The sequence below is a fragment of the Crotalus tigris genome, unplaced genomic scaffold (assembly GCF_016545835.1).
Source record: "Crotalus tigris isolate CLP2741 ecotype Arizona unplaced genomic scaffold, ASM1654583v1 scf7180000017989.1554031673:749699, whole genome shotgun sequence".
Taxonomy (NCBI): Eukaryota; Metazoa; Chordata; class Lepidosauria; order Squamata; family Viperidae; genus Crotalus; species Crotalus tigris.
In genome coordinates, this window is record NW_024096759.1 from 131202 (window position 1) to 152025 (window position 20824).

The 20824-nt window shown below is 42.4% G+C and overlaps 1 protein-coding gene across 1 annotated transcript in view; it reads left to right on the forward strand.

Annotated features, from left to right (window-relative positions):
- Positions 1-910: 910 nt before the first annotated feature.
- Positions 911-20824, forward strand: part of LOC120309274 (von Willebrand factor A domain-containing protein 7-like) — a 46734-nt gene continuing 26820 nt past the window's right edge. Inside the window, exons 1-8 of the mRNA XM_039346337.1 lie at positions 911-1233; positions 4746-4865; positions 7846-8025; positions 10209-10284; positions 12800-12891; positions 14128-14292; positions 16546-16755; positions 18867-19005. Coding sequence (XP_039202271.1) covers positions 993-1233; positions 4746-4865; positions 7846-8025; positions 10209-10284; positions 12800-12891; positions 14128-14292; positions 16546-16755; positions 18867-19005 — 1223 coding nt within the window. The 5' untranslated portion in view covers positions 911-992. The remainder of the gene's footprint in view (positions 1234-4745; positions 4866-7845; positions 8026-10208; positions 10285-12799; positions 12892-14127; positions 14293-16545; positions 16756-18866; positions 19006-20824) is intronic.

Below are 20824 nucleotides of genomic sequence, written 5' to 3' on the forward strand. Positions count from 1 at the left end.
GGTGCTTTGCGAGCTGCGGGGCCGGCTCTCCACGGCAGGGCAGCGGTGCTGGCGGGGCGGCTGTGGGCGGGAGCACGGCGGGCAGCTGACCTTCCATGGGCCGCACCAGCTGGTGGTCTATGCAGTGCTGACCTGCGCTGCCACCACCTCACCCTGTGCGCCTATGTGGCCGTCCTGGAGCGCCTGGCCCGCAACACCTGCCTCTGCCACCCACCCCATGCAGTACTCATTTAAATAATAATTAATAGGCATGTAAGCATAATTAGAATATAAAATTTTATTGTTACAAATGTTTTTTATTATGCATTTATCATATTATAGCGTATTCTGTATTATTGTTGCAATAAATACAATGTTTCTTTTATTTACGATATTTTTTTCTTCAATTTATTTGTGTCCTCCTTTTCATTGTAAAAAAGTTGGTCACCTTATTATAATCATTTCTCTAAAAGACCTCTTGAGGAAGCAAAAGAAGAAAATGAGGATTCAGGAGAAGGCCCACTTAAATTTAAAAAGTACAGTTGCCTCCTCACCATCTCTGCATGCCACTTGAGCGCCTCAACTAGCTTGCTGTTTGGCCCCCTAGGCTAACCTACTATACTGCCCTCCAACACTGTGAGAAACCGGACTGTCTTGATTGAAAGTGGAAGTCCACCCAACTTAAAAGTTGCCAAGTGTGAAAATCACTGCTTTAGAGGCACGGCAGTTTTGTTAGAAGGAAACTGTCCATTTTAGAGACAGCCTCGATGACACAATTGCTAATGTCCCTTTATCTGGGCCCCGTGTCGTGTGACGAAGGGCTGGTGAATTTCTTTTCCTGGATTCTTTAGTTACCTGAAGGAGGAAGCAGGCTGAAGAGGTGGGGGATTTCCCCTAGTGCCACTCGAGCTATTTAACCAGCAGAGTGAAGGGCACGTTCCAGAGCAAAGGAAGCTGAGAGGGAAGGCAACACTCCTTTCCTCTTAGACCATCGGGACGCTCTGTTGCCAAGCATGCTGCTCTCCTTGCTTCTCTGCGCAGGGATTGTGAGCGGATTCCGCCCTAACCATGAATCCGGAGGCATCTCTTCAAATGACTTCACACTTACTGACATCACGGAATTGGGGGCACTGCGGGCTGTAGCCTGGTACATGGAGAGGAATCCTCTGCCTGGAAGACCTACCATGGCGCCCGGGGAGCTAACAAACATGGTCCCATTGAATGCAACCGGGCTCTTCAAGACCTATTACCAAGGTGAGCTGGCTCTGGGGTCCAAAACAAGAGGATTCGTCTTGGTCCAAAGCTCAGTGTCCTCGGTTCTAAGACACTGGATCCCCTTGTCATACATACAACTACATTGCATTGTTCTTCCCAAACCTGAACTTCTTCTCCAACACAACTCTTTTGTGATTACTGTATCAGTGCTTCATCTCACCTCCAGATCATGAAAAAGTCATCATCTGAGGGAACATTGGGGTACATTGATCAATCTGTACAGATTCTAGATAGTTCTTCTAGACTCTTTCTAGGCTTTTCTTCCATGTTATCATAAATTGTCCTTGTCGAGTTGAGTTGAATTGGATGAGTTGGGCTCCAGTTCTGATATTTCCCAGACATCTGGAGAAGAAATGGAATTCCAGGAGATATCTTTTAATGTCATCTCCTTGAGCCTTAGACCTTTCTAGATCTAGAATGAGGGTAGCCCTTTCAAAACTATGCCCAGCTAGGTTTCAGTTGTGGCCTCAGCCGAGATCCTAGGGCAGGAGTGGAGGTGTGATGAATGTCATCGGGGAAACTCTTATGGCAGTGGTTCTCAACCTTTTCTTTACCACCAACCCCTTTTAAATACAGTTTGTGGCTACAGACCACCAAGACATAACTCAAGATTTAAATCATAACATTTCTTCAGGCTTTCATGGACCCCTGTGATGGCATCACGGCCCCTCAGGGATGAGATGGCTTGGGAGTTCATAGCCACCATGACAGCCATGGGCCTCTCTCACGGGCCGACATGGAATAGTGGCCAAACAGTGGATCTGATGTTCCTGTCAGAGCAGTGGCCCTGAGATCTAATATTGGGAGAGCTTTGGTATCCCTCTTGTCGTGATTACCTCACACCCTGATTATCAAGAGATTCTCTAGCACCACCATCCATTAAATTGGTCTGCCCTCCACCCACCCTCCCTAATACTAATGCTCATACTCATGCCCATAAAAATAAAAAGTTGGAAGGGGCCTTGGAGGTCATCTAGTCCAACCCCTGCCCAGACAGGAAACCTTATACCATTTCAGACAAATGGTTGTCCCAATCTCTTCTTTAAAACCTCCAGTGTTGGACCATTCACAACTTCTGGAAGCAGGTTGTTCCACTGATTAATTGTTCTAACTGTCAGTAAATTTCTCCTTAGTTCTAGGTTGCTTCTCTCTTTGGTCAGTTTCCACTCGTTGCTTCTTGTCCTGCCTTCAGGCACTTTGGAGAATACTTTCCCCAACAACAGTTTCAGCTGAACCCTGGCAAGGCTGAATGGCTCCCAGTTCTAGGACTATGCCATTTTTGATGTTGGATGGGATGACAATGCCCCATACAAACCCAGAACACAATCTGGGGGTCCTGAACTGACGACTCCTGCTCAAAGAGCAGGTAGCAGTTTTGGCTAGGAGGGCTTTTGCACAACTTCATGTTGTTCATCGGTTGCCCCCTTTCCTGAATCGGTGGGCTCTGCTCACTGTCACTTGCACCCTGGTCACCTCCCATTTGAATTGCTGGAATGTGCTTTACATGGGATTTTTTAATAGAGATTTTATTGGTTTTCTTTTGCATACATATATTAATTTTTCCAATCAACGAGCTGTCTGGGGTTAGCTATGCTAATACATATTCAATTCCTAATCCTTCATTCTTTCCTCTAACCAACAGTAAAATAAGTCCAAAATTTGGTAGTAGTCTGTGTCTTCTTTATCTTTCAGTCTTATAGTTAATCTGTCCATCTCTGCACATTCCAGTATTTTTCTGATTATTTCTTCTTCTGATGGCAATCCTTCATTCTTCCAATATTTTGCAAAGATTATTCTCACTGCTGTAGTTATGTATAAAATTAGATATAAACTCTGCTTATTAATCTTTTCAGGCATTATATCTAGTAAAAAAAGTTCTAGGTATATGGGGCTATCTTTGAAGAGTATCTGGAAGCTTCAGCTGGTGCAAAATGCAGTGACATGGGCAGTTACATGTGATCCTAGAATGGTACACATTACACATTTGTTCTGCAAAGTGGGTTGGTTGCCAATTTGCTTCCGGGTCCAATTCAAGGTGCTGGTTTTGTCTTTTAAAGCCCTTCATGGCAAGGGACCAGGATGTCTGAGAGTATCTGAGAAGGCAAATTATGGGTCCCATTTGTTATAGTAATAGTAATAGTAGTAAAGTTGGAAGGGACCTTGGAGGTCATCTAGTCCAGCCCCCTGCTCAGGCAGGAAACCCTACACCATTTCGGACAAGTGGCTGTCCAGTCTCTTCTTAAAAACTTCCAGTGTTGGAGCATTTACTGCTTCTGGAGGCAGGCTGTTCCACTGATTAATTGTTCTCACTCTCAGGAAGTTTCTCCTTAGTTCTAGGTTGCTTCTCGCCTTGATTAGTCTCCATCCGTTGCTTCTTGTCCTGCCTTCAGGTGCTTTGGAAAATAGCTTAATTCCCTCTTCTTTATGGCAGCCCCTGAGATATTGGAACACTGCTATCATGTCCCCCCTTGTCCTTCTCTTCGTTAAACTAGACATACCCAATTCTAGCAACCGTTCCTTATATGTTTTAGCCTCCAGTCCCCTAATCATCTTTGTTGCTCTTCTCTGTACTCTTTCTAGTATGGGTCCTTTTTTATGGGTCCCATCTCCCTTAACACTGTGCAAATCTCCCAAGAACTGGCTATGCCATCAGGCTAGGAAATCGGGGAAACCTACTGATGGCTCCCTTTCTTACTGAAACATCATCTTCTCTTGTTTCATGTGCTTTTTTACCGTACAGTTTTAAAATAGTTTTTGATTGTTTTATACGTCGTTTTCTATTTTAATTGTTAGAAGCAGCCCAGAGTCATTTTCATATGAGATGGGCAGCCACATAAGTCGTCCTCTACAACTATTAATGTAGTGACTGTTCAAAGTTACAGCAGCACCAAAGAAAAGTGACTTATGACCAGTTTTCACACTTACGACTGTTGCAGCATCCTCACAGTCGTGGTATCAAGATTTGGGCGCTTGGCAACTAGCATGTATTTATGAAAGTTGCCCTGTCTCGGGGTTACGTGATCACCGTTTGTAACCTTTCCAATCTTCCAACAAGCAAAGTCAATGGGGGAAGCCAGATTCACTTAACGACTGCATGATTCACTTAACAACTGTGGCAAGAAAGGTTGTAAAATGGAGCAAAACTCATTTAACAACTACAAAGGAAATTTGGGACTCAGTTGGGGTGATAAGTTGAGGGATAGTTAGATAGATAGATAGATAGATAGATAGATAGATAGATAGATAGATAGATAGATAGATAGATAGATAGATAGATGGATGGATGGATGGATGGATGGGTGGGTGGGTGGGTGGGTGGGTGGGTGGGTGGGTGGGTGGGTGGGTGGGTGGGAGGGCGGGCAGGCAGGCAGATGATAGATTTTCAAAAAACGTATATTGAATATGCCAGATAGATTGAAAAATCAAGAAGAATACTACTATTGTTACTACTGAGGACAATCATTTTAACTAATCCATTATTTTTTAAACAGCTGATGTCTCTCCCAGCCGATTCATGAAAGCCATCCAGGAAATTGTCACTGAAAATAATCTAGTGGAATCATCTAAAGGAAACAGCGACTACTACTTCTATTGTGAACAGATTAGCAAAAGTAAGATGGGATTTATGGTTGTTGCTGCTTAAAAGAAGGGGTATGTTCAGTGGTGTGAAGGATGGTATTAGGAACTAGAGGAAACTCAGTTATAATGGAAACAGGTGACAAATCTGGTCAGTGGTCAGTATCCTAACAGAGGCAATTATTCTAGCCTGATCCAGTAAAAATATCTCAACCCAGAGATGTGCAGCTAAGTCCAAGTTATTGACCTGGAAGAGAGAGAGAGAGAGAGAGAGAGAGAGAGAGAGAGAGAGAGAGAGAGAGAGAGAGAGAGAGAGAGAGAGAGCAATCAACGGATTAAAGGGAAACGAAATATAAAATATGATAATTATGCTGAACTGCCATGTTTTCATATGACTGATGGTTGAATATAGTTGGTTAATTAGTAGCTTTAGTTTTGGCCAATGCCATTATTTATTCCCTAGGAACCGTATAATCCACTTGGAACAGCTGATGAATTCACTACAATCTCTGCAGCAATGGTGGGGAACCTGTGAAATTTCGGATGTTGCTGAACCGCAGTTCCCAACATGCCTTAGTATTGGCCGTATTGGAACTCTTTTTAAAGGGCTACAGTTTTCGCTTTTGCCCTAGTTCAGAGCTGAAAATGCTCAGCTTTAATTTAGCCACAGTGGATAAAGTTGTAGTATTTGTCCAGCACTCCCTTTCCTACTATCAGCATGTTTGTGGTTTAATGCTTGTCAATTTACAAAGGATGGAGTGGCTTTCTTATTGTGTACATCTGTCACTGACCTCCAAGTTCTGTTAAAAGAAAGAGCTTTGGATAAATAATCAAAGTCAATATTTGCAGAGGGCAAGTTTGTTTTACATATAGCAGAGACTTGATCTCATGAACAAAAGTACATATTTTTTTTATTTTTATCTTGCCTTTTTTCATAAACAACTCAAACCAAAGAACATACCTAGTATTCCTTACTCCACCTACTTTCCCCACAACAACAGCCCTGTGAGGTGAATTGTGCTGAGAGGCAAGGACTGGCCCAAAGTCCTCCAGCGAGCTTTCATTCCTAAAGCAGAACGAACTCCCAGTCTCCTGGCTTCTAGGCCAGGACCTTCACCACTGCACTAAACTCTTCACCACTGCATTCTTTTTATATATTTGTTTTTAAAAGTAAGAACTTTCATAGCAGACCAATGAAATGGTATTTTAATATAGTTATTTTATGTTATCATCGGAAGCTACCTAGATATCATATATTATAAGCTCAGCGGCTATATAAATATGATAAATAAATGTTTTAAGAAAATGTTATAATAACACAGTGCTAACATCGATGAAAACAAATGAAGTATCAGTGATCAAAGTCAAACATAACTAAAAGCCAACATGTTTTGAAGTCACACCCAATCAAAAAATCAGAATAGATTCCTTAGGATTTCTTGATTCTACTGCACTACACTCTTCACCACTGCATTCTTTTTATATATTTGTTTTTAAAAGTAAGAACTTTCATAGCAGACCAGTGAAATGGTATTCTAATATGGTTATTTTATGATTTCATCGGAAGCTACCCAGAATCATATAGTATAAGCTAAACAGCTATATAAATATGATAAATAAATGTTTTAAGAAAGTGTTATAATAACACAGTGCCAACATCGATGAAAACAAATGAAGTATCAGTGATCAAAATCAAAGATAACTAAATGCCAACATGTTTTGAAGTCACACCCAAGCAAAAAATCAGCATAGATTCCTTAGGATTTCTTGATTCTGTTATCCTGAGTTTGATCAATGCCTAACAGGTACCAGCATTCTGGGATGGCACACAGAAAACTTTCTTTGGTTGATACTGACTAAGGGTATATTTGCAGGGCTGGTCCTTCCATGAAGCAGAAGATCTCTGTAAGATCTCTGGAAAGATGGCTCAGTCATGCCTAGACTTGATCCATCCTAGCTCTTCTGCTGTTCAAGATATTCCAGGAAAAGGGACATGGCTCAAAGTTTAGTTTACTCTCACCTGGCCTAATGTCATTATATAAGCATTCAAGAAGGAGAGACTTTTAGGAAAGACACTGACAAATTGAACATGTCCAGAGGACGGCAATCAAGGTAACAAAGATTGTGATTGGAGATGAATTTATCCTGGAGAAGAGGGGTCTAGGACAGTGGTTCTCAACTTTTTAATGCTGTGACCCCCAACCGGTCATAAGTCGAGGACTACTCAACCGGTCGTAAGTCGAGGACTACTCAACTGGTGCAGCACCGTTTGCAGAATGGGACTTTTGGCGGGTTCAGCAGGGCAGAGACAGCCTGGACAATTCCTATTGGCTTTTGAAAGCCAATAGAATTAGACTCTATTCAAGAGAGTCTATTCTATTGGCTTTCAAAAGCCAATAGAATAAAAGGGAGTAGCACAGCTAAGGAAAAGGGGGAAAAAATGGCAGATTGTGTTGTTTGGCGACCCCCGTGGAATGGTCGTTCGACCCCAAATGAGGTCCTGACCCACAGGTTGAGAACCACTGGTCTAGGACAACTCTCCATGGCCAACTTCCTGCAACCAACTCGCTGTTGCCAACTCACTGCAGGACAACTGGCCACGTCCAACTTGCCGCAGGACAACTCACTGTAGGACAAGAGTTACACTAATATCAAAGAAATGGCGGAATAGACTCACTAAAGAAAGAATGCAAAGGGAGGGACAAAGTGAAATGTGAATGACAAAAATTAAAATATTTTTTTTAATTGTTTTAAATAATTAAATTGAATTGTTGGATTGTCCTGTGGCCAGTTGTCCCGCAGCAAGTTGGCCATGGTGAGTTCTATTTTAATTTGTAATGGATGATAGACAGGCAGGCAGGCAGGCAGGCAGATTCTCCTCCACCAAAGGTCCAGAAGCAAGATGGCCTTCTGTGGGGGATCTGTGGTAACCAATTCCTGTTCTGGAGAGTTTGTAGGACTAGATGATTAAGTTTACATTCAGCTCTTCAGAAGTTTCATGCTATCTTTTCCCAGGTATTAGGCGAATTCAAATTCTGAGTGACTCCATGCTTTATAGTCTGAGAGGAGAATTAGATTCAGCTGCCTTGAAAGCATCTCGCCTCAATGCTGGAAGAGCTCTTTTCGTGGTTCAGAAATTCTTCAGCAACACCAACTGGGTCGAAATGGGAAAGGAGAGCCCTTACGAATACTTGTGTAAGTCGCAACAAATCTGGAAGCAAAGAACTGGATGCTGCCTAGAGCTGACCGTAGTGGGAGGGGACTGAAAAAGTCAAGATGGTGGGCAAAATCAAGTGGTCATAGCTATCATCTTGATTATTTTTTTTATAAACACACACACACACACAAACACACACACACACAGTGCAGATAACCCTAATATGCTTTATTTGGGGTAGAGTTTTCTCTATTTTTCTATACAGTCACAATTGCAATTACTTTTCTATACGGCACTATGGGGTAGTATACAAATCTAAGTGCTTTTGCTCTTGCTTTGGAAAAAATACGTATGTACCAATTCCCCTCCCACCAATGACAGAAAGCTCTGGTTCGATTTCAGATTTATTTATTATTGAAACATGTAGTCCATCTTTCCATTTTTTTATTAGATCAACTTCTGATTGAAGTACCCAATGTAACGTTTCTGGAGTTGATGTCTTCATACATACCTATGTTAATGCCAGTGGGCTTTCCTGGCCACGTAGCTTGACTGTTTTTCACAACATTCTTGCCTGTTTGTATCTATGCATGTTTACACACACACGCAGATCCTAGAAAAAAGGCACAGCAAACTACTTCTAAACTGTTGCCAAAACAAATGTAGTAATATCTCTGCAAAGCCAATGGGAGTTGAGTTTATTTGGAAGGAGACTTCCAATTAGGTGTTTTGGGTTATGTGTTCATGTGTGTGTGAGACAGGCAGTCACTGTCATGCTATACAGAAGATCACTGGACTCCTGCATCAGTTTTATTTCAAAGAATACCTCGTGGCCAATTGAAATTAGAAACCTATTTTGGTATAGTAGAGGCCACACTTGGATTACTGCATCCAGTTTTGGTCACCACGATGTAAAAAAGATGTTGAGACTCTAGAAAGAGTACAGAGAAGAGCAACAAAGATGATTAGAGGACTGGAAGCTAAAACATATAAGGAACGGTTGCTGGAATTGGGTATGTCTAGTCTAATGAAGAGAAGGACGAGGGGGGACATGATAGCAGTATTCCAATATCTCAGGGGCTGCCACAAAGAAGAGGGAGTCAAGCTATTCTCCAAAGCGCCTGAAGGCAGGACAAGAAGCAACGGATGGAAACTAACCAAGGAGAGAAGCAACCTAGAACTAAGGAGAAGTTAGAACAGTTAGAACAATCAACCAGTGGAACAACCTGCCTCCAGGAGCGGTGAATACTCCAATACTGGAACTTTTTAAGAAGAGACTGGACAGCCATTTGTCTGAAATGGTATAGGGTTTCCTGCCGGAGCAGGGGGTTGGACTAGATGACCTCCAAGGTCCCTTCCAACTTTATTATTATTGTTGTTATTGTTATTGTTATTATTAGTCATTAAAGTGCTAGACTGGAAAGCAGGAGACGGCGAGTTTTCATCCTCCCTTAGGCACAGAAGCCAGTTGGGTGGCTTTGAGCCCAACCCACCTCACAGAGTTGCTGTGCTGGAGAAAATAGGAAGGAATGATGGATTTCTCCCTAGGCTGTACAATGGTGGGGATATAAGTTTATACAGGGCAGAGGGAATGACCTTGAAGGACAAAAGGAAGAGCCACTACCAAGGCAATGGTCAGATAAGCGGGGCTTGAGCCTAGACCAAGAGAGTAATATGAGTAAACATCTCAGACAAGCTCCTCCCTAGTTCACAGGGAGGGAAAGTGAGGGAAAGGAAAGCACATTCAAACTTTCAAAATTCAGTTACCGTAGGTTTACAGTAAAAGTAACATTGACCTTCGTAGCATTAGTCTCATAGTCTGATCTGCCTTGCAAAGCTGACAAAATAGCAGTTTTCTCCAGCTGACCTTGCACTTTAAAGGGTCTGTGTGTGTGTGTGTGTGTGTGTGGGTGGGTGTGTATGCACTTTTGAGCCTCATCAGTAGTTTTGTGAAAATAAAGGCCTTGTTGTAATTTTGTGATCTGCCTTTTGAGGCTCCAACCTTCTTTCTGCCTTATTCTTGGCCCAATTAATGTTAACTTCCCCAGTTTGCCTTCTAATTTTGTGTGTGTGTTTTATGGCCAGCCACCCTAGCAGCCCCGTTTGGTGAGAACCCTCACAATACCTTTAAAATTCTGAATGTGGGAGTGGAGGAATTTCAGATCTTAGAGAAGTTCAGCTACATCTAAAGAGACCCTTTCTTCTGTTTATGTTCCCTCAGTAAATCCAAATAGTCCAGTCATTCCCACTGCACCAGCTTCTAAGAAGACATGTGTGAATTGTAAACAAGTATCAAGGTAAATCCACAAATGGGTTCGTCTAAATAAAAAAAAAAGGCTTATTTTATACAATGGACTGTAAAGGTTGATCTTCATCTGTATATAAATCAAGTGGAAGTAGTCCATGTTTAGCAACCAGAGTTAGGACGGGCAACTCAGTTTTTAAACAAAGCGGGAGCTAACCAAAACAGAGACTGCACCTATGATCTTACTTCAGATTTAATTTGTTTTACAGACCTGCACAAATGCAAGGACTGGTTACAAAGTTAGCTTTTCATCTCTTTCCTAATTGCAAGCCAGTTGCTAAACAAGAACTACAGGTAGTCCTTGACTTACCACATTCATTTAGTGATCATTCAGAGTTACAACAGCACTGATAAGAGTGACCTATGACCATTTTTCATGTTTACAACGCATCCGAATTTTGATCACCTGGCCATGGGGATGCTGCAACAGTCATAAACCTGAAAAACAATCATAGGTCACTCTTCTCAGTACCATTATAACTTTAAACGGTCACTAAACGAATGGCTGCAAGTCGAGGATTACCTGTATTGTTTATCTGAATGGGTCTTCCTACAAATTTTTTGTGACTATGGAAAAGCATTACATTTAAGGAACAGGACTTCACTTATTTTTCTCTCCAAAATTCTCATTTTCACATGCAAGTTGTTTTTGTTGTTGTTGTTGTTGTTTTTTAAGGAAGACCCAGAGTCTTTGTCTGAAATGAGACTTTGATCCAGTGGTGGGATTCAAATACCTGAACAACCGGTTCTCTTATTGGATGCAGGCCTGGGCCTCCGAGGCCTAAAACAGACTTCCGGAAGTGGCATCCATGCACTTCCGGCGGGCCGTTCTGGGCCTGGGAAGCCTCCTTCAGGCTTCCCAGGTCTAGAATAGACTTCCGGGAGCAGTGTGCATTCAGCCGGTCCTCCAAACTCAGCAAAAGTTAGCTACCGGTTCTGCCAAACCAGTGCGAACTGGCTGAATCCCACCACTGCTTTGATCTTATAATTTGTTGTATGTGCAGGGATTTATTTTCAAAGACTAAAATTGAAAACTTTGACTGAACTTAATGTCCGCTAGTATGACAGTGAGTGACTCCATATCTGAGAATCTGAGTTCCAATTTTTTTTTTATCCAATACTTTCCAAGAGAGTGCCAGTGTGGTCTAGACATTGAGCCAGAAACTGTGAGATTATGAGACCTTAGGCCTGAAGCCAGGTCTCCTGGCCCTAGTTATAGCAAACCACTTTGAGCACATTACCAATAAAACTGCATAGATTTATTTTTAAAGCCATCAGGAGTCACTTGCCCATACAGTGTTTGAAGAAAAAGACAAAAATCTGCTCTTGGTCCTTATTAACTTCGGTTAGAACCTTCTGGGTAAGGGTTATTACAATGTGCAAATTATTTTTCAGTGATGTTTCTCAACCACTTGATGGCGAGTGCTTTAGATCATTAAAGCAACGGCATCTTTTTTTTCCAGAAAAATGTGGTTGTCGACAGGAAAATAGCTCCCACCACCAACTTAGCAAGCAGCTGCAGGAGAAAGCAAGGCAGCTACTTGAACAGTTCAAAGAGAGAACTATGTACGGCAGTGGTTCTCAACCTGTGGGTCGGGACCCCATTTGGGGTCGAACGACCATTTCACGGGGGTCGCCAAACAACGCAGTCCGCCATTTTTCCCCCTTTTCCTTAGCTGTGCTACTCCCTTTTATTCTATTGGCTTTTGAAAGCCAATAGAATAGACTCTCTTGAATAGAGTCTAATTCTATTGGCTTTCAAAAGCCAATAGAAATTGTCCAGGCTGTCTCTGCCCTGCTGAGCCCGCCAAAAGTCCCGTTCTATAAACGGTGCTGCACCAGTTGAGTAGTCCTTGACTTACGACCGGTTGGGGGTCGCGGCATTAAAAAGTTGAGAACCACTGATGTACAGGTAGTTTTCGTTGAATGGCCATTCAGAATGATGGAGTCCTCACAGCTGCCGTTCTCTTAGCATCCCTGTGCTCATCTGATCGTGATTTGGGTGCCTGACCTTTGGCTCACAATAATGACATCACAGCTTCCCTCAGTCAAATGATCACCATTTGCAACCTCCCTTGCCAGATTCCGATAAGCAAAGTCAATGGGGAAGCCAGCAGGAGGTCACAAATGGTGATCACGTGACTACAGGCCACCGCAATTGCATAGGATTTTTCTAAGGATGATAAGTTGTGGCTGACCATAACTACCATCATAAGTCAGCACAGTCATGTGACATCACTATTTACAACCACATTGCTTAGTGATGGAGTCGCCGGCCCCAATTTCCATGGTTGGGAACTACCTGTACACACTTCTCTGACACATCTCTTCTGAAAGATTTGCACAGCTCCAGTGATAGGCACAGGACATTTCAGTTACATTGCACATCTAAAATTAACGATTTCTGTTATTTTCAGCATGTTTATGAAATGCAGTTCAGGATAGGTTTCTGATTTAGGTCAGATTTAAGTTAATGAATCCCACCTATCAAAGTCTTTGTTTAACAGGACCGAGTTACAGTGTGAGGACAACCTCCTGGTGAAAGACATGCTTACAAGTGGATATAAAGTTCCAGATTCCTGTAAGAAGAAACTACCAGGTAAAAATCACCTACGCTTGCTAAATATTTTCATCCATTCGTCTTCTGTGTTCCAAACAAGCAGAAGGGGACGGATAATTTTCATGCTTAGCTAGCCCTTGGATCAAGCCAATCATACCTGCAATATAAATTGGCAGTGCAGTCCTTTCACATTATTTCGAACTAAGTTTTTAAGAAACGTCTTCTAGCAGTATGCGAACCTAAAGCTCTATCTCCCTGTTTCACGGTGACTTGAAAATGTGTGGACTTCAACTCCAGAATTCTCCACCCACATGCTGGCTGGGGGATTTTGGGAGTTGAAGTTCACACATCTTCAAGTGGATAAGATTGAAAAATGTTGGTGTGTCTTGTCACATGTACTGCCCCTTTGTTGTTGTTAATTGCAAAGTCGTGTCCGACCCATCGCGACCCCATGGACAACGTTCCTCCAGGTCTTCCTGTCCTCTACCATCTTCTGGAGTCCATTTAAGTTTACACCTACTGCTTCAGTACTGCCCCTACATGACATTAAAATATAAAGGTCCCGTTGTGTTTGTGTAGGAGACACTGTTTGAGGAGCATCTGGGTTGGAAGGATTATCTGGTGACATCACCATTGCATGAGAAACACCCTTGGGAGCTCCTTTTATGTCCCCACAAGTAGCTGGAGCAAGTGACAGGAGCTCATCCCAGTAAGCAACAGCTCTCAGATTTCGATTGTCGATTTGCTAACTTCCAATCCAGCTGTCATGGTTCTGAAAAAAGAAGCTCTTCAAAGAACTTTGAGGCATTGTTTAAAGAATCTTTAACTGCAGCATAGCTTCAGCACCTACATAAGAGAAGGCAAAATCTGAATTCTCCTTCCCCAGGAACACACAGTATCTAAGCATAATTCACTCCTCCATTTAATCACATTCTCCAATTAGTTTGAAGTGTGAACTTTCCATAACTGTTATTTCTTATCTCCTCTTATTACAACCAACCTTGAAGAATACTCTACTGAGATATTGTTATGGCTAACTAGTCCCCATGCACATTCTTCCCCCTCCCCTCCAGCACCATCTAATTTTAACTCTAAAAGTAATACAAAGGTTAAATAGAAAATGTCTGCATCTTCATATATTGTCAAGCAAGAACATCCAATGTTAGCAGCGTTGACACCAGCATTCTAAGCACGTGAGCTACCATGCTCAAATGTAAAAGGTTATCACATAAGCCAAGGCATTTGTGCCTTTTCCTTCTTTTTTCTATATTATAGGCAAATGTGGACATGGTGGGAAAGATGATTTGACTCAAATGTTCCCTCCCACTGGTGGCATCAACAAGGAGACGTCCAATCCCGAACTTTCACCACACTACCGCCTGCATCACAAAGCAGCAGAATTAGCCGTTGAAGCTACCAAGAACTTTTTTGTTGGAGACGGTAAGGCTGCGTCCCAGATTTATTTATTTTTATTGAGTTATCACATTTGTAAACCACCCATCTCAGTTTGAATGACGTGCTAGAAAATTTCTCCAATCCTTACACAGACGTTCCTCTACTGTTTTGTGCAACTTAAAAAAGGCTAGACATACTTCCTCAACCTGGTGCCATTTATAGGTGTTAGATAGCCCTTCTCTGGATTTTCAATCAACAGAATTTTAGTACAGGTAGTCCTCACTTTACAACAGTTACATTCAAAGTTACAACAGCACTGAAAAAAGTGACCTACGACTATTTTTCACATTTATGGCCATTACAGAATCCCCATGGTCATGTGATCAAAATTCAGATGCTAAGCAATGGACTCATACTTATGATGGTTGCACTGTCCCTGGGTCATGTGATCATCTTGAGACAACCAAAATCAATGGAGATGCCAGATTCACCGGGTGACTCACTTAACAACTGCAGTGGTTCACTTGACAACTGAGGCAAGAAAAGTCATGAAGTGGGGCAAAACTTACTTAACGGATGTCTCACTTAGGAATAGAACTTTTGGGCTTGATTGTGGCCGTAAGTCGAGGACTACCTGGAATATCTGTCTCATGTAACTGCAGGGCTTGAAAAGTTGGCATTTGTGCAGTTGTGGCTTTTCCTTTGCAAATCAAGCAATATTGTTGCCACTAACAGCAATTTGAAACAAGATATATTGTAGTACAGACATAACTTAGTCCTGCTATTGGACAAACGCTGGTCTGAAATGGTCTAGTGCAGGGGTAGGCAACCTTGGCTCTTTTATGACTCGTGGACTTCCACTCCCCGAATTCCTGAGCCAACATGGCTCAGCTTGGAAACCTCTCCCTTTCCCCTCAGCATGGCTGGCTCAGGAATTCTGGGAGTTGAAGTTCACGAGTCATAAAAGAGCCAGGGTTGCCTACCCCTGGTATAGGGTCTCCTGCTATAGCAGGGGATTGGACTAGGACTCCAACCCCTGGGCTGTGGCCCATCTCCAGCCCTTAAGTTGTTCGGAATTGGACTGCAAAAGTGGAGGGGGAGAACGTGTACTCATATCCCCACTTGCGCAAACAGCGGCCGAACACATATCTGTTTGCCCGCCACTCACATGGAACCCTCTCCTCCCCGCCCCCGCCCCCCTGGCCATCAGCAAAGCCAAAAATGTTGGGGAAATCTGGACTGCAGTAGTGGCCAAAATTGTGGAAAACCTTTGGGAAAAGCGTACAGTAGAAATGCCACCTTTGGTTACATTTCCACCAATTTTCTTTATAACTGTAGCCTTGTTCACTTAATAATACTATTTTACATCATTTTCTGGGCAACCAGTCAACTCTTTGCACCATTTTATTATGTTTTACAAGCTCACTAAATGAAAGAACACAAAAAACTCCAACCAACTGGATAGCGACCACATAACACGCTGACAAACGTCCTCCTCTCAGCTTCAATACATGACATCAATAACTGAATCCTACTGTGATTTGATTGGCTCATTACCAAAACAAGATGACACCCGATTGGCTCTCTAAACAGTCATGCTCATTGGCTACAATCAGAGGAAGGAAAGCTACCTGATATCAACCTAAGCAAGTTGTACTTCCTTTTTCTGGTTCTTTGGCTACACCTTTTCATAGAATACAGTACAGATCATTGAACAAACTATATTGCATTACATTCTTAATTAAATTATCTTTCCATTGATATATAATTTTATGGCACTACTCCCCCCCAAAAAAGTGGTGTTATTAGCCATCAAACCTCAAAAATATACTTTTCCCAAGAGCAGTGGTTCTCAACCTGTGGGTCGGGACCCCATTTGGGGTCGAACGACCATTTCACGGGGGTCGCCAAACAACGCAGTCCACCATTTTTTCCCCCCTTTTCCTTAGCTGTGCTACTCCCTTTTATTCTATTGGCTTTTGAAAGCCAATAGAATAGACTCTCTTGAATAGAGTCTAATTTTATTGGCTTTCAAAAGCCAATAGGAATTGTCCAGGCTGTCTCTGCCCTGCTGAGCTCTCCAAAAGCCCCAGTCTGCAAGCGGTGCTGCACCAGTTGAGTAGTCCTCGACTTACGACCAGTTGAGTAGTCCTCGACTTACGACCGGTTGGGGGTCGCGGCATTAAAAAGGTTGAGAGCCACTGCCCAAGAGGTTTCCACAATTTTGGCCACTACTGTAGATGACCTCCAAGGTCTCTTCCAACTCTGTTACTCTGTTTTGTTCTGTTCTTTGTTCAGGTATCGGCCTCTTAGCTAAAGTGGGAGATGATACTTTTAAGAAGTTTTTCAACCTGGATGGTTATTCCCTCACCTTTGTGGTGGACACCACAGGCAGCATGTCAGAAGACATCCACCAAGTCAAAATCAAATGCATCGAACTCCTCCGAAAGTATTCTAGCTCTCCGGACAAACCTTATAATTACATCCTTGTGCCCTTCAACGATCCCGGTAAGGAGGTGATAGAGGATGTGATTCCTTCTGATTTCTCTCCCTTTTAGGCTGGAATTGCCCTCCTTCTTTTGCTCAAGTTTTTTTTTTTTTCCCCAGAAAATTCAAGCAATGTTTATGGCCAGTTAGAAGGGATTATGTCAGTGGTTCTCAACCTTTCTAATGCCGTGACCCCATAATACAGTTCCCCATGTTGTGGTGACCCCCCAAGTGGGTGTGGCCACCAATAAGAGGGAGTAGGACAGCTAGGGAAAAGGGAAAAAATGGCGGACAGCGTGGTTTGGCGACCCCCGTGAAATGGTCGTTCGACCCCAAATGGGGTCCCGACCCACAGGTTGAAAACCACTGGATTATGTGATTGAACAATAGGGAATGCAGGGTTTTTGTTTTTGTTTTGTTTTCTTTTTTTAGTAAAAACAGGAGGAATTATATCTATGCTGGGGTGACCAGGCTAAAGTGACAGATTGTCCTTCCCGTGGAAAGTGAACCAAGAGCTCACAAAACTCTAGGGCAGTGTTTCCCAAACTTGACAATTTTAAGGCATGTGGACTTCAACTCCCAGAATTCCACGGCCAGCAATGCTGGCTGTGGAATTCCAGGAGTTGAAGTCCACATGCCTTAAAATTGTCAAGTTTGGGAAACACTGCTCTAGGGATATGTGATTATTTGTCACCGCTTTAAATGCAGAGGAAGGAGGAAACTGGGGAAAATAATCAGGAGGATGATTAAAAACTTGAATCTTTCCCTTAAATGGGGACGTTGAAAGTTGCTCTTTTTGAGCATGTTTGCATTTGTAACTGAAAGAGAAAAAGCGCAGCAGATCTTTAATTAAGGTCAGGTGTTTTATAAATCAGTAGTAAGAATGAACTGAAACTGACTTCAAGCTACAGGCAGTCCTTGACTTACAACCATTCGTTTAGTGACCATTTGAAGTTACGGTGGCACTGACTGAAAAAAAGTCACCTATAAGCGATTTTCGCACTTACAACCGTTGCAGCATCCCCATGGTCACGTGATCAAAATTCAGCCGCTAGGCAACTGCTATGTATTTATGATGGTTGCAAGTGTCCCAGGGTCATGTGTTCGCCTTTTCTGACCTCCTGACAAGCAAAGTCAATGGGGAAGCCAGATTCACTCAACAACCGCATGATTCATTAAACAACTGCAGTGATTCACTTAACAACTGTGGCAAGAAAGGTCATAAAATGCGGCAAAACTGACTTATCGACGGCCTTGCTTAGAAATGGAAATTTTGGGCTCAATTGTGGTCATAAGTTGAGGACTACCCGTATTTTGGAATACTGGGTCTAGTTCACAATTTGAAAACGACAGGGATGCAAATACCAAGACGGTGGAGGGACTGGAAACCACATTTTCTGATGAGCTGAGTTTTCCTCCGGATCTATGCTCATGTAATTGTATCCTTTTCAGATGGTCATTTTGAAATGCCCTTTAATCCCTCAGCTCCTGCCTTCTTTCTGAAGATATGCTGTAAATATTAGTTTGTATTTGGTACAAATGCCATTTTGTAATGTTGTTATTGCTGTAGAAAATCCCATTAGAACATGAAAAAGTCATTGACTGAGGTCCAAACCAAGGCTGGAGAGCCATCTGTCCACAATGCTTTAGCAAGTGCTATTCCAAGAAAAGGGGTCAGACTGGTTGACCTCTGAGATCCTTGCCAACTCTATGATACGATGAATTCAATGATACTTGCCCTCCCTGTGCAGAAAACAATTATAGACCCAGAAGTCAAAGGAGGAAGCTTTTAATTAAACCTTTAAGAGGACTTCTCTTAAATGAATTACTGTATACATCTGAACCGATATTATGGTAAACTCTCAGCGATTAGTCTGGTTACTGCTGAATAAACTAAATAATCTGACATGTGGAAATCAAGTGCCAGTCTTATTATTTTGAGGAACAGATAAGAATGTTCATCTTTAATTACTTAAAAGGAAAGTATTGGAAAAAAACTCTTTAGAACCCCAGGAAAGGCAAAAACAGAATTAACATTAAAAAAAAACAGAGACTCTGTCTGAAACTGTGGCCCTTGGCTGGTCTTCTTCATATTATCATGACTCAGTTCCCACCTAGATCTATCTTTGCAGATTTTGGACCCGTCACTAATACCCAAAGTGTGGACGAATTGGAATCTGCAATCTCTCGCCTGACTGCTACTGGAGGTGGTGACTGCCCAGAAATGTCCATGTCTGGCTTGAAACTGGCTTTGCAACAGAGCATGCCAAGGTGAGAAGTGTCCAGGATGATGTCTCTATTCCCTTTTTGCCCATATTTCTCAATACTGTTCAGATAGTCCTTGAATCACAACAATTTGTTCAGTGACTGTTCAAAGTTACAACAGCACTGAAAAAAGTGGCTTACGATCATTTTTCACACTTACAGCCATTGCAGCATCCCCATGATTATGTGATGTAGGAAGCTCCCCCCCCCCCGCCCAGAATAAAATATCATATGGGATATTAAAAGAGGCAGAATAGAATATTTCCCCTAAAGGAGAAGAGGAGAAAAATCTCTTTAATCCAACGATTTGGATGAAGGGATAGATGGGGAACTCATCAAATTTGGAGACGACACCAAGCTGGCAGGAATAGCCAACACTCCAGAAGACAGGCTTAAGATACAGAAGGATCTGGACAGACTTGAACACTGGGCACTAACTAACAAAATGAAATTCAATGGTGAAAAAAAGCAAGGTTCTACATTTAGGCAAGAAAAACCAAATGCACAAGTACAGCATAGGTGGCACCATGCTCAATAGTAGTAACTGTGAGAGGGACTTCGGAGTCCTAGTAGACAGTCACCTAAATATAAGCCAGCAGTGTGCTGCAGCTGCCAAAAAGGCCAACACAGTGCTAGGCTGCATTAACAGAGGGATAGAATCAAGATCACGTGAAGTATTAATACCACTCTTCAATGCCTTGGTAAGGCCACACTTGGAATACTGCATCCAGTTTGGTCACCACGATGTAAAAAAGATGTTGAGACTCTAAAAAGAGTACAGAGAAGAGCAACAAAGATGATTAGGGGACTGGAGGCTAAAACATATAAGTAACGGTTGCTAGAATTGGGTATGTCTAGTTTAACGAAGAGAAGGACAAGGGAGGACATGATAGCAGTATTCCAATATCTCAGGGGCTGCCATAAAGAAGAGGGAATTAAGATATTTTCCAAAGCACCTGAAGGCAGGACAAGAAGCAACGGGTGGAAACTAATCAAGGAGAGAAGCAACCTAGAACTAAGGAGAAACTTCCTGACAGTTAGAACAATTAATCAGTGGAACAACCTGCCTCCAGAAATGGTGAATGCTCCAACACTGGAGGTTTTTAAGAAGAGACTGGACAGCCATTTGTCCGAAATGGTATAGGGTTTCCTGCCTGAGCAGGGGGTTGGACTAGATGACCTCCAAGGTCCCTTCCAACTTTACTACTATTACTATTACTAATAAAGGCAGAAAGCAGCTCCAGTCTTTCTGCCATAGGAAAACAGCCCCAAGCAGAAACCTGAAGATATTTTTTATCCATTCATAAAGCCAGGCCACTCTGTTCATAAGCAAAGGGTAGCCTACAGCTCCAAATAAGCAGCAAGGAGTCGAAACTGACAAAATTAGCTCAGATAAGCAAAACATCTAGGATTTGCATTTTCCCTTTTGTCTGTAGAGCCAGTCATGACCCCTACATGACTCCATAGGAATCTGGTAACAGCTATTAAAATATCAAAAGACAGGAACAGACATCTCAATTACAAAGCCCTCAAAACTATATAAAAGCCCATCTACTCTCAATCCCAACTGGTCAGCCATCCCAGAAACAAGCTGTTGTCACTATGGTTTCTGGCTACCAAATAAATGGAGACCTCCTTTCCAACTGCAGCCTGCCTCCAATTCATTTCTCTTGCCTCTTTCTCCCAGCTTGGAATAAGAACCGGACCCGATTTTATTTGCAACGGTAAACAAAACCAGGTGCTTGGCAACTGGCTTACATTTATGATGGTTGCAATGTCCTGGGGTCATGTGAACAACATTTGTAACCTTGAGTCAAGCAAAATC